Source organism: Culicoides brevitarsis, chromosome 2, assembly GCF_036172545.1.
Source record: "Culicoides brevitarsis isolate CSIRO-B50_1 chromosome 2, AGI_CSIRO_Cbre_v1, whole genome shotgun sequence".
In the NCBI taxonomy this organism is placed as follows: domain Eukaryota; kingdom Metazoa; phylum Arthropoda; class Insecta; order Diptera; family Ceratopogonidae; genus Culicoides; species Culicoides brevitarsis.
In genome coordinates this window covers 4259350-4274442 of record NC_087086.1, presented here as the reverse complement: position 1 = coordinate 4274442, position 15093 = coordinate 4259350, and the positions used below count along the sequence as shown (strand labels likewise).

The window sequence follows — 15093 nt, the reverse complement described above, 5'->3', positions numbered from 1 at the left end:
TTAATTCAACTTAAATTTTTTAACGATTTTAATAATAATTTAAAATAAATATTTTAATTTTTTACAATTTTTAATATTAAAAAAATATTTGTTTAAAAAAATTAATAAATAAAAAAAATAATAAAAAAAATATAATAAAAAAAAAAAAAAAAATAAAAAAAAAAATTTAAAAATAAAAAAAAAAAAAAAAAATAACCAAAAAAAAATAAATAACAATTAAAATAAATTAAAAATAAATAAAATTTAAAAATAAAATATTTAAAAATTTAATATTTAAAAAAAAATTTTTCGAATACAATATAAATTTCGTAAAAAATATTTTTTTTATTTTTTTTTAATCTCAAATTAAAATCTCAATTAAATAATCTCAAAGAAAACTCAAGATCATTAACCCTCTCCAACACAATAAAAACTAAACTAACCAAAAAATGCCTTCAAGCCATTATAATTCTCCAACCACATCACACAACAAATATTGATAAATAAAACATCATCTTCGAAACTTGTCGTCTTGTCTCGTAGCATGAATTCTCTTAAGAGACCCCAATATCGACTTGTCTCGAAAATGCTTCAAAACAAATTTTTTGCGACGAACCACATAAATTGACATACATCACAAAAAAATGAATGTAAGTCACATTTCCCTCATCAATCTTTCTAATCAATCTTTTATTTATTCCTCTTTTTTTTATCTGAATGAATTTCCGAAAAATCTCGACTGATGACATCCTTCATTGATTTCTTCTGAAAAAAAAAATTATCTCTTCAGGTACACAAGTTTCATATATTTTACAAAATAAACATACGAGAAAAAAATTGTTGATTTTGCATTAAAATTTATTTTTTTAAAAAATAAAGAGAAAAAAATCGTACAAAGTAATCCCAAGAAAATCCTGTTAGATTCAATTATTTTATTTTATAAACATTTTTTTTTCTTGTATTTATTTGTAAAAGCAACCATGAAACCTTTTTTCACTCAGTCGTCGTTGACGTTGCTTTGCCATGACATTGCAAAGTGTGTCATATGAGAAGAAAAAAGGGAAAAATGTCTTATGATGATTTAAATTTGCATATATTTACTCAAACCCGAGCTTTTTTCGAAAGACGACGACGACGAAGATCATCATCAGTGCAAGACTTCTTCTCAACACAAAAGCAAAGTAAATTTCTATTTAAAATTTGATTTAATACACAAGGAGATGAGAAACCTTTTTTCCTTCGTTTCTTTGCTTGAAACTTTGCTTTGGTTCGCCTTGCTCTTGATACGAATCCAGTATTTATACAATCGTCGCCCAGAGGTGTGTAAGTAGACTCGGAGTCAAGAAAAATACAAATTATTACATGAGAAACATAAATAAAATTCAATTTTGTATATTTTTACCCCTTTTTCGCACAAAGGCGCTACCAGTTGAATCAATTTCGATTGCACGACCTTGACATTAACTACGCCGAAGCATCAACGCCTTAAGACAAGATTTTAATTTTCTCGATAAACAAAACTTTTACTTTGAATCGAAATATATCACTTGAGAGAAGAGCTCGTTAAACGATTTTTAAAAACGCTCTTTAAAGATAAAAGAAAAACGAAAATAAATGAAAAATGGGGAAAAGGATCAGATCGGATTTCAATGAATATTAAACAATGACAAAGGAAAAGGTAAAGGTGCGGGCGAAATGGGCGATTGATTGCGTTAAAGAAAGGGCAGAAACACGGAAAAAGACCTTGAGTCGATAAAAAAAATGTTTTTTTGATTGATTGATAAAATTCAGGAAAAATTTTTTCGAGGAAAAAAGGCGTCTCATTAAAAAGTTTTTTTTTTTAGAGTATGAAGGCGATAATTTTTTTGTTGCAAAAAATTATGAAGGAAAATATAGAAATTCCAAGAAATATTTGAAAAAAAAATAGGATTTAGGAAACAATGTTGCTTTTTGCTCGTTAAAGGGATGAAAAATTGCGTATCAATACAAAAATAAAAAAATGCTTTTAATGGCTGGATTTTTTTTACAAGGTAAAAGATATTTTTGGAAAGATAAGATTTTCATACAGAAGGAAGTTGTTATTATTTAATAAACTTTCTTTTTTTTTTATTTTTAATAATTTTTTTCTACATTTTAGATTGAAAAATTTTAAGAAATTAAATAAAACAAATTGACATGAAAAAAAAATATTGTTAAAAAATTAAAATTTTAATGCTTATTTAAAAAAAATAAAAATTTTAAAAAATTAATTAAAAATATAATACAACAGTTTAAAAGTATTTAATTAAATTAAAAATTAAAATATAAACAAAAAAAATTATTTTAAAATTACAAAATAAAACAAAAATTTATATAATTTTTTTTTAACAAACATTAAAATTTTATTTAATTTTTTTAACAATTTTTAAAAATTTGTTTTTGAATGTCAATATATTTTTTTTTTTTTAATAAAAAAAAATAATTTTTAATTAAAAAAATTATTTTTAATTTATTTTTCTTCAATTTTTAATCGTAGAATGTTTCTGAACTGAAACAATCAGAAAATATTTGTGAAAATTCGTGAAAAACCGAAAAATTAAAATGTAATATTCATTGCATACCTCAAAAAAATTTTAAATTGAAATTTAATTCAAAATAAAATTAAAAACTTAAAATAATTAAAAATAAATTAAAATATTTTGTTAGCTTCTTTTCATTAGTTGAAAAAACTAAAAATAGCAAACTAAACACAATTGAACTTCTTTTCAAGAAGAAAATTTCAATCAAAGTTCAATCTCTTTTCTTTTCAATAGAAACCTTAGAAAAATCCCTTTTTCACTATTTTCCAATCAATCCGTGTTAATCACCTCGACAATTGAATTTATTTACCTTTCTTGTCTACCAGCAGCTTTTCCAATGAATCAGTTTTAATTGATAACAAACAAAGTCTCTTCTTCTTCTTCTTCTTCCATCTTTTGATGAAGAAAATAATTTTACAGAAAATTCATTAAGTCGACAGGTGAATACTGAAGCGCAATTACGTCATAAGAGAGTTATGGCGAAAAAAGTGCATTTAATTTAATAATTTTACGTGAGTGATTAAGTAATTGTTCGTCCACACGCGAACAATTGTTTCGTTTGTTCGAAAAATTTCTTGAGCAAAAATGGGTCAACAGCTGGAGATTTGAAGCGAATTCAACGCAAAAAAAACGGTAGATTATTCGTGGCGAAGTACAATGTTTATCTGTCAATTTGCATAAACCGTAATTAGTTTACATTTTACACATGTGCAAATTTTGCACCAAAACTGCTTTTAATTATGCCAAAATGTAATCCGCGAGTTTCTGTAATTGTATTTACTTAATTTATCCAATTTGTGCAAATAATTGGGGTTTTCGCTTCGTATATTTGTCGATGCGCCAAATTCGAGTTAATTAAGATTTATTTCGGGTGACAATTCAAAATTTGAGTGTCAAGGTTTCTCTCGCGCGGGAATGAGCGAAAATTTTCACCGGGCACGACCCCAATTTCCTCCCATTTTTGTCTCTCGGATTATTTTGTTCAAAGAAAAATTTCGCTTTGTTGTATTTTTAATATCCAATCAATTTTAATGATACACGAATAATTTCGCATCTCACCCTCGTCACTACCTGAGAGAAAGAAAATCTTAAATGATAAAAAGAAAAATAATCAAAAAATTTTCCATTAAAACACACAAAAGAAAACGAAAATGACACTCATACCACGTTTCCGTTTCCACGAAGCAGAAGATTTTCTCGTAACGAGATGAAGAGAGGATGATTTTCTTTTATTGAGACATTGTTAAGGCACTTATATTCCAATCCAAGACGAGCCAATCTATAAGCATATTTTTATATTTTTTTGCAATGCAAAAAAAATCAACTTTGATCGGGATTCAAGTGCAGCAATGAGACAGAGACGATTGTGACCTTTAATTTTGATGAAATTGGAGAAATGTCTCGACTTGTCTGAGTATGTTTGTCTCGTCGAGAGATATAAATGGGAAATTACTCTTCATTAACATGATTTCCATAGAAAAATTTGAGTAACAAAGGCGAGGATTTTGTACGAAAAGTTGAGTTAAAAGTAGATGACGATGCGAAAATTTTTGTTTTCTTTGATTTTTTATCTATTTTTAATGCTAAATTGAAGATTTTTTAAATTGAATCGCATTAAAATACATATTTGACCTTGAAATGTCCTTGACAAAATACCAAAGAAATTCTATTTTTTTTTTTATTATTTTTTATTTTTTTTAAATTATTTTAAAATAATTAAATTTACAATAATAATTTAATTTTTTTATAAACTTTTTAATTTTATAATTAAAAAAAAATATGAAACTTGTTTATGAAAAATATTTTTTAGCATTTACCATATTTTTTGAGATATGCAATGAATACTACATTTGAATTTTTCAATTTTTCACGAATTTTCACATATTTTTTTCAATTTTTTAAAGTCGTAAACCTTCTCAGAGCTAATTTTGACTTTTTCAATTAAATCTTGGAGTAATTTGAAAATTTTAACTTCGAATTAACTTGTTACAAATTCGTATGGATTTCTTAAAAAATCATTTTTTTTTTAATTTTGAATTATTTTTTTAATTAAAATTTAAATTATTTTAAGAAAAAAATAAATAAATTTAAAAAAAAATAAATTTAAAAAAAATTAATTAAAAAAAATTAAATTTAAAAAAAAATTAAATTAAATAAAATAAAAAAATAATTTAATTAAATTTTAAAAAATAACTAATAATAATTTTTTAAAAAAAAGTATTCAAATTTAAAAAAAATAATTTTCCATTTTAGATTTTTTTTTTAATTTTTGAATAATATTAATATTTTTTGAAATCAAAATGATAATTTTCAACTAAAAATTATTTTTTAAAATATTTTCTGTAAAATAAAATTAAATTAAATAAAGTTAAATTTTGCATTTTAATATCAATTTCTATTACAAAAAAAAATATTTTCAATAAAAAAAAATAATTTTTTAAATTAATTTTCAATTCAAGCACCTGTTTCACTCAATTTTCACAAATTAGCAACATCAAAAATTTCAAAAATGCACAAAAAACACTTGTAACTCATATCTCTTCAAAAAAAAAATTCACTTAATTCACATATGCGGGCGATATCAAAAGCAATTACTTCATCAAAATTCATATTTTATTAGCGAAATTTTTTGTTCAGGTGCTAAAAATACAATTTTTTATGCAGGCACATATTCGTTACAGCAACAAGTGACCAAACCACGCTCAATTAAATTGACGGAAAAATATCTGAAAACATTTGTTTTTTTTTTGGTCACAGGTCAAATCGATTACCGCGCGAAAAATTTCGGATCAATTAATGGCAAATTAATCAAAAATTGTCGTGTTTGCACACATCGACAGTGCGACAAGTTGTGCGGAGATCAAACAAATAAATAATAAAAAAACATCCGGTAAGTGCCTCGAATGTCGATTTATCAACGTATCAACGCGACTTGACACTCGCTGTGTAATATTTAATGACTTGTTGCTGTAACAATTTCGTCTATCTATCGTTTGGAATGCTCTTGAACGCGCCATGAGTAAGGTAGGTTAGGTAGGTGGTTTACTTGCTTTTTTTTCTCAGGTGTGTGGGATTTGCTGCTTGATAAATTGTGTGTGTTCACTCACTCAGGCGCCGAATTTATTGCATTTTTAAGCAGTCCCATGAATTCTGAGGAGAATTTTTCGAGAGACATTCCTCCATAAATAATTGCTTCTTAATGAGATGCCGTCAAAGTGACAAAAAATCACGTTTCTTTATGGTTTTCATGGGAAACAATGGATTTCGAGTGCGGTCGAATACCTCACACACGTTCATAGGGCTTCGCATGTCGCTCACCGATTATTTAATTACGAGAAAATTCGTTTCGCGGTAGGTTCATTAAGCTACTTTTGTCGTTAAAAACGCGAAAATGGGTCACAAAATGCAAGTTTCGCGTGAATCTCACGCGTTGATGGCTCCAAAAACATGTGTAACGACGGAAAAAATTGCTGTCGAAATTATTATTATTTTGTTCGTGAGCTTAGAAACAGAGAGAAAAAAAAAAACGAAGACAGACAATTAGATGACAAATGTGGAACGCCCACGAATTCAAGTTTAACGTGAAACGACGACGAAAATAGCAACGAACAATGGTAAATATTATTTTTCGTGTTTTGCGGGAGGAAGTTGTTTAAAAAGTATTCTTTCTCATTAGAGACACAAAAACGAAAAGAGAGTAACGAACGTATGGAGTTCAACAATCGCATAATCAAATTAAGAACTTTGAAGGAAATTGTCGTGACATTGTTTTATTTCTCAAGACAATGCGAAGTATTTATGGCAGAATGTGAGGTTTGTTGGCTTCTTTTAATGTAAATTTTTGGGTTTATGATGATAAAAATCAGATAATAAGACATAAGGTAACCAAAAATTAATTTAAAAAAAATACTTTTGTTGGGAAAAAATGTAGAATTCATTAAATTTTTATCATATCTGAAGATAAAATTTTCATTAAGAGTTTATTTTTGACAGAAAATTTTAAAAAAATAATTTTTTATTATTAAATTAAAAAATTAAATTTGAATTTAAAAAAAAATTTTGGTTAGAAAAATTTTTAAAAAATTATGAAATTGAGTTTTTACCCTAAAATAAAAAAAAATATTTTTAAATTATTTTTTAATTTTTTTTAAACTTAAAAAATTTTTCATATTAATTTATTTTTGCAAAAAAATCTTATTCAAAATTATTTATAAAAAAAAAAAAATATAATTATTTTATGAAATTGAACTTTTACCCTAAAATCCTATACTCATGATTTTTATGAAAACAAAAATTAAAAGTTTTTTTTTTTGCTTGAAAAATTATGTTTTTTTTATTTTTTATCAAAAAATTATTTATTTTATACAAAAAAAAAGTATTTAAGCATTCTTGAATTTGAAACTTTACCCTAAAAATTTTTTTTTGATAAAAATTCATATTTTAATGAAAAAAATTAATAAAACTACGCAAAAATTATTATGATTTTTTTTTGTAGGATTGTTACTTCGTGCTTCGATAAATAACAAAATTCCCATTTTTTTATTCTTCAGTCAATTCTTCATGACTTTATGAACGAATGATCCAGCAATTATTCCAATTCACGTCTTCCGTTCAAATCTCATAAGGCGCATTTCGTTCATTAATCATTTCAAGTTCAAGACAATTTTGACAATCAAAATCGCTTTTACTTTCAATCGAAACACAAAAGCTCTGACCATCAAATAAAAATCGCGCGAAACCTTGATCCGCGATTCAGTTTGCTCGAGACAAAGGTGCTAATAAAGACTTGCTGATCGATCAATTGTTACTTGCTCAAAGATCACAATGAAGGTCATTACCGTCGCTTTTGTATTTGCTCTCTTGCTGAGCGTGACATTTGCTAAACCTTTTCTCCTTGGCGGAGGTCTCGGAGGCTTCGGAGGAGGATATAGCGGATCAAATGGTGAAAATTTCAATTTTTTATTTTAAGAAAATTTAAAAAAAAAATTTTTTTTCAGCATTTTCGAATGCAAATTCCTTCAGCGGCGGATTCGGAGGCGGAGGTTTTCCCGGATTTGGAGGAGGATTCAGCGCTTCAAACGCAAATGCCTTTGCCAGTTCAAACTCTTTCGGCTTTGGGCGTTAATTAAAAATTTTCAAGTGTCACATTTTCAAGTTTCTCGTAAAAAAAAGTTTTTAAGTGAAAATAAAAAAATTAACCAGCAAAAGGAAAAAATTGTGTTACCTGACAGTTCAAGAGGAAAATTCACAGCAAATGTTAAAGGTTGCTTACCTGAAAGTAGAGAAAAAAAATGGAAAAATTATTCATTAATGAATTCAAAAGATATAAAAAAGTGCTTGAAATAATAGTTTTATCCCTTTTAACAGAAAAGTTTCTTTTGTTCGTTCAAAAGAAGCACTCAAGATAGAGCGTTTTTTTTTGCAATTTATGATCTAACGTAGAAAATACTTGAAGAACACTTCCTTTTATGATATTTTATTAAAACATTTTTAATTTTCTTGTGCTTGTACTCTTTTTAGTACTTTGCACGAACTCAAGCTTAATTGCTTTGTATTTTTAAACATTGAACTTTTTCGTCTTTGAGGGTTTATGAAACGAAAATAAGTTAATTTTACATTTTTGGAACTAAAATTAAACTTTTGAGAATACATTTTGCTTAAAAAATTGAGAAAAGAAATTATTTTTACCTTTGGAGGTGTTAAATTAACGTCTTGGATGTAAATTTTTACAACTTTGAGCTTAATTTAGCACTTTAAAAGAGTAAACATAATTTGATTTTTCTCCTCAACGGATTCATTTTTCAAAATAAAGAATTAATTTACCTCTTAGAAATGTAATTTATTCTTTAAGATGTTAATTTAACATCCTTGAGATGTTATTTGAACACTTAAAAGATTAAAATTTTACAACTAAAGGACGTAAAATAATTTAAAAGCTTAAGTTTGATATTAAAAATCAAAATTCATAAGTTAAGGAGTTAAATTAACATCTGAGGTACAATTTTTTTATTAAAGGTGTTAATTTAACACCCTAAGTATCATTTTTACATCTTTTCGTATAAAACTAAATCTTTTGGAAGTAATTTATACATACTGAGGTAGAAGATCAACTCCTCAAGATGTAAATTTAATTTTTTAAGAAGTTATCTCAATACCTAAAGGTATTAAAATAGCATCTTTAGGAGTAAAATTAATTTCTTTAATAAAAAATTTGTTTAACAAAGATTTAATTTTAAATAAATTTCATTTAATTAATTCAATTTAATTAGTTTAATTTTTAATTAATTTAATTTTTAATTAATTTAATTTAATTAATTAATTAAAATTTAAAAAAAAATAAAAATTAAAAAAATTAAATTTTTTTTAATTAATTAACTTAATTAATTAAAAAAAAAATAATTAAAAATTTTAAGGAAAAAAATTAAATAAATTGTCGTAAAAAGTGCTAATTTAACATCTCAAAAAAAAAATTAACTTTTAAAGAAAAAAAAAATTTTTAATTTTTTAAATTTTTTTTTTTAATTCCTTAGAAGTTAAATTAACTCCTCTTTAAACTATAAAAAAAAACTTGGTAGTTGGTTTAAAAATGGAAAACACTAAAGAAAGTGCCTTTTTCTGTTCTTTCATAACAAGAAAATGAGTAAAAGTACCGACATAAGAAAATAATGAGGCGTAACTTATACTCTTCTTCTCTTCTTGTTTCTTCTTTAAACATTAATATGGTTCTTCTTGCTTTTTTCGTGTTAAAAGTGACCAAGAAAGCCAATTGCAAATCACACTTTATCTCAATTCAAAAGTTTCAACAATTTTTTGCACTTTTTGAAGGACTTTTGTAGCAATTTTCAAGAAAAATTTCCGTTACAAAAGAAGGACAAACAAGCAGCTGCAAAATTTTATTTTTTAATTAACTTCAAATTTGGTCATATTGTCTTCATAAAATTCTTCAGGTGCCAGCGCGTGTGTTCACAAGTCATTTACTTAATAGCAAAACTCCTTGAACGAAAACGAATGAAGTGTAATAATAATTTATCTACTGAACCTGAACTCTTTAAAAAAAATTGTTTAAAATTGTTATGACTTTAAATTGGCGTCGGATGAGGATAAATAATAATAAGTTGCTCGAAATATTTTTTTTAAATGGGAATTTACGTCGAAAAAGTAACACCATCAAAGCCGATTATTCGAACACTCCGCGCTCGAGATTATAAATAATAACGAAGCGAATGAATAAAGGATGAGTGCCTTTGATGGTCTTGAGAGTTTAAGACTCGTAAAGGATTTAATATTTCATAATAATAGTTGTTGATGTCGCGCCTTTGATCTTTATAACACTTTTCGCTTCAAGATTTTCTGACGGGTCAAGGCACTTAAACTTTTGACGTCAGAATTTCATCTCGTTTCGAGACAATAACAACAAAAACCACTTTGAAGGATCAAAAAGGCGTAAAATGCATCGAGAGACCAATTAAAATCTCTTTGTTTTTGTCATGAAGTAATGAAAAAGTAGTAAGAGGTGAGCAATTAAAGGAATTAAGATTCATTTTTTAATGAGATTTAATGAGAAGTGGTTAAGTAAGTGACGCATTTTAGTACAAAAAAGGTGAAAAAGTGATAAAATTTTAATGAGATTAAAATCTGTTAAATCAAATTGTTAAAAAATAGTGACGTTAGTTGAATTTGAGGTAAAAAAAAACATTGAAAATTTAAATTATTTTTTTTTTAATATTTATAAATTTTTAGAGAAATTTTTGTTTAAAAGATTAAAATAAAAAAAAAACAATAATTTACGAAAATTTTCAAAAAATGTGAAATTTAAGATTTTTAAGCCTTGTAAAAGTTAAAATTTAAAAAAAAAATAATTTTAATAAAAAAAGTTTTTATACCGGAGTCAAAAAAAATATAAAAATGCAAATTCTACATTTTTTACTATAAATTTCCCACATGTCAACTTTCAATTTATTTTTACTTCCTGATTCAAAAAAAAAATCTTTTGCAAAAAAAAATGCAAGCAACATAAATCAGTAGTCACAAAATTGACAGAAAAATTGAAATCTCATTTATTTCTCCAACTACTCGACGTCAAGTTGAAAGCACACAAAGGCAATTCACATTTTTTTTTTCTTGCCTCACATCGCAAATGAAATCAATGTAACTGTCAATTGTTCACACGTGTGCCATTCCTCAACAACATTGTAAAATTGAATTGAAGTCGACTTTCTTTGCGTTTTCGCTCCATAGAAACATGAAAAAATATAATAGACAAAATTTTCGTTGTCGTCGTGCTCAAACGCAGAGAAAAATGTTACAAATCGTGGTTTGGTTACGCGACCTAAATTTCGTTCTGAGCAAGCAAACGAGCGAGTCAACAAAAAATTTGAGAAGATTTCGACTTTTATGGCGAGAAAATTTTTATCTATTATAATTTATAATTTTTTTTTTTTGTGAATAATTTTAAAAGGACTAAATTTTTTTTTATAAGATCATTTTGAATTTGTTCTGAAATAAAAAAAAAATTAATAAATTAAATATAAAAAAAATTAAAATATTTTATACAATTAATTTAAAAATAAATAAAAATTTATTTTTTTAAATTTAATTTAATTTTAAAATAAAAAATTAATTTTAAAATAAAAAAAGTAATTAAATTAAATTTTTAAATTAAAAAAAAATTAATTAATTTAAAATTTTCAAATTTGATAATTTTAAAAAATATTTTTTTTTTAATTTAAATTTATTTTTAATTAATTAATTTAATTATAATATTTTTTTTATAAAAAAAATATTAAAAATACATATAAATTTTTGATCAAATTAACTTTTTTTTAAATTTTTTTATGAATAATTTTCAAATCTGTTCAATTAAAATGACAACTAATAATTGTTTATGACAGCAAAACTCCCCCGAGTCAAATTTCGACGCTATTCCGAGCCTGTCAATTGCAATAATTGCATTTCCTACATTTGATGCAAATTTGCGGGCAGGTTGTTGCACTCAAGTCGCATCCATCCATCAATATTTTGCATGTCTGTCACGTTCGTCGTGCTGCAAATGGACTTCTTCCAACAATTTAACGCACGCATCAGGTACGGAAACGATACAATGGCCACTCCTTTGCAGCGGTTAAACACAGAGCGCAACGAAAAAAAAAATTGTTGTAGGCACGTGCATCGCTGTAAGTCGACTGTAATTACATTATGTAACGTTCTCGAGCAATTACGGAATAATTTTCAAGTCCTACAACAACGCGACGCCGTTCTGTCGCTTGAATTTCCACCCAAATTAAGGCTTTCGCGTGAAAATTCCGACGCACTCGAGAACGAACGACGCAAAAAAAAAACTCTTGAAACGGAATTTACTGAAGCGACACGAGAAAAAACCTGCAAAAAGGACGATAATTTATGCAAAAGCGTGCCATAATTTCACATTTTTTGTGTCGTTTTATGCGAAAGAAGAACGTTTAAACGCAAACAGGTTCTCGTTGCAAAAAAATGACGCGCTGGACTGTTGCATCTCTCGTGCCACATTTTTCTAATTTTATTTTTAATTTAATTTGATTTTACGATCTTCTTCAGCGTTGCGCGTCACAATCGAATCAACATCCAAGCAAATTGAGGAAAAACAGGCAAAAAACGACAGATAATAGTTTTTCATGGTGCCCAATGGAATAGTTGCCGTATGACGGGCGGCGTATTAAATTGCAATTGTATCGATTTTCCATTTCCTACTTTTTTCCCTTTTTTAGCTTGTCCTACAACTAGAATACGGGGTTTAGCGAGAGAATCGACGAGAAATGTACAACAGAAAAATCAATGACCTGCAGAAAAAAAGAGAAGCAACATGGGATTTTTATGTCATTCGGCGTTCTTGTTGTTGCTTGTTATGAATATTTCTCGAAAAAACGCGTTGAAATGGAGAAAGAAAAAAAAGATTAGAGTCTGTCTGAGTTTCTGTGAGATATTTTGTGAAAGCGAAAAAATTATAAATATTTTTGATTTAAAAAAAAATCAAATAAATTTAAAATTTGAAGTTAAAAAATTAAAATTTTATAAAAATAAATAAAATAAATTTTAATATTAATTAATTAATTTCAATTTAAAAAAAAATTAAATTAATTTTTTAAATTATTAAAAAAAAATAAAATTAAATTTTCTTAGACTTTTTTGCTTAGAATTTAATTTATTAATAAAAAAAAATAATTTAAAATTTAAATTAAATAATTAATTTATTTACCTAATTTAAAAATTTTTATTCAAAATAATTTTTAAATAATTATTTCAGCTTAAAATATATTTTTTAAAATTAAGTAATTTTTTTATAATTATTTATTCAATTTAATTATTTATTTTAATTTTATTAGCTTTTTTAAAAATTTTATAAAATTTAATATTTTAGACAAAAAAAATATTTTTTTATCTATTTTAAAAATAAAATGAAATTTAATATTTTATCTATAAATAATTTTTGTTAATTAATTATTTATTTTAAAAAATATAATTTTAATTTTAAAAAATGTTTTAATTTTAGAAAAATAATTAAAAAAAAATTCCATAAAATACTTTTATAAAAAAATTTAAACTTATGATAAATTATCAACCAAAATTAATACGAACTTTATTTCAAGAAAAAATACTGAGAAATATTCGAAATTTAGAAAAAAATATTATTTACTCACAAAATCCGTTTCCGATTAACAATGGAATATTCCGCCAATTAAAAGGCTCAAAATCGTATCGATTGTTTACAGCACAATTATCAAAGAACGTGTAACTAATTGGCTTGTTTACATGTTTTGCCGTTATTTTTAGCTCATTTATGTCTAATTCTCGTCTAACACTTAAATTGTATTTCTAAAAATAACTCAACTTTCTTCGATTAATCGACTTTTATCAATAAAATACGCTCAAAACAATTTTTATTTTTTTCAAGAAAAATCTTTTCATCAAAAATTTTCACTGTTATGCACTTTGTTATCTCGCACTAACAAGCGTCACGTTGTGATTTGTCTCTGCATGGGACTTTTTTCATCATTTTCTCAAAAAAAAAAAAATAAAAAATATTTCAAGGTCAATAAAGTAATTCCCGGATAAAAGTTTCTGTTTAAGTTAATTAAAAAAAAAAGAAATTTTTTAATTACTTTCGTCGCATCCATCTTGCTCGACCCAATTTTACTGATCATTAAAGTTAATGTCTTTTTTATCACACACACGACGACGACGTCTTAAAAGACCATTAGAGACGATGTTGCACTACATTCATCTTTATTGCCTCGCATTTCCTGAAAGTCGACAGCAGCCTTGCACACATTTATATCCCTTTCCTCCTTGAGCCTCGAGCGTTATTACTTTCTGTGTGTTTTTTATTTGCCATTAATTTCTTTCGTTCTTCCTTCCGCGACGAAGGTGAACATCTGGAGGCATCGAAATGCCATAAAGAAAAAAAAACTAATCGACCGTTCCACAGAGCAGAACCGAATTGTTTATCGGAATAACCGGTAATTAACGACACACACACCGCAAAAAGTATTCATTACTCGTAATGCACCCGCCGCAAGACGACCTTCTTGAAAAAAAAAAATTAAATTTTCTGAAGAAAAGGGGTGACTTGAGTTGCATTCTTGCTCGCATAAGTTGTTATTAAGAGGAAGCAATCTATCATGCTTGCACCTCGCTACGTTTTTTTTTCTCCCTCTGTGACGAGGTGTGTGACAAGCTCCTCATAATTTACTTGTTTTTATTTCTTCGCTATCTTCGTCGAGGAAAATATAATTTAATACAAGTCTATTAAGTAATAAAAGAATTACATTAAGCGTGACCATATTAATTAAAAGTGGAACGATCTTTATTGTTGTCTTTATACGAGAGAAAGAGAAGAAAGGTCTTTTGTTTGCGTTTATGTGCAGCTCGCAAGACAATTTTAAATTGAAAATAATGGTAAGAGACACGATGCGGCTTAATGTGTTATTAAAAATGTCATAGGACATGAGATGGGAGAGACGATTAAGATGAATCGTTTAGCGGAAAAATACTGAAGAGACAATAGAAAAAAGTGTTCGGGGAAACATTCTTGAAATTGTTAAGTGACACGTGCAGAAATTGGAGAATGTAGTAAATTTAATTTCGTTTTTCGAAAGATTAAAAATCTTAAATTTCATGTTTTTTGTTGTTTTTTCACGTCAATTTTCATAAATTATTTTTGGATTTTATTTTCTTTCTTAGAAGTCACAAATTTTCGTATTTTATTTTATACCTATTATAATTTTTTTTTAAAAATATTTTAAATAATTAATTAATTTTATATTCAAGAATAAAAGAAAATATTTTTTTTTTTAATTTTAAACCAAAAAATATTTTTTTCATTTAAAAATTTAATTCGAATTAATTCTAAAATAAAAAAGAATAATTAATAAATTGATCTAATTTTTAAAAATTAAAATTATAAAAAAATAATTTTAAAGTTAAATTTGAAAATATAAATATAATTTAAAAATTAAATTAATTTTTATTTTAAATATTTACTTAAATATTTTTTTTAAATAATAATTTGGTTTAATTAAAT

At 25.5% G+C, this 15093-nt stretch overlaps 1 protein-coding gene across 1 annotated transcript; it reads left to right on the top strand.

Annotated features, from left to right (window-relative positions):
* Positions 1-7361: 7361 nt before the first annotated feature.
* Positions 7362-7662, top strand: LOC134832696 (keratin, type II cytoskeletal 68 kDa, component IB-like). Its single transcript, XM_063846813.1, has 2 exons — positions 7362-7479; positions 7535-7662. Exons 1-2 carry the CDS (start codon positions 7362-7364, stop codon positions 7660-7662), a joined length of 246 nt encoding a protein of 81 aa, XP_063702883.1.
* The last annotated feature ends 7431 nt before the right edge of the window (positions 7663-15093 follow it).

Coding starts and splice junctions, on each gene's coding strand:
- LOC134832696 (XM_063846813.1), top strand. CDS start 7,362: ATGAAGGTCATTACCGTCGCTTTTGTATTTGCTCTCTTGCTGAGCGTG. Junction 7,480..7,534: donor AGGATATAGCGGATCAAATG/GTGAAAATTTCA, acceptor ATTTTTTTTCAG/CATTTTCGAATGCAAATTCC.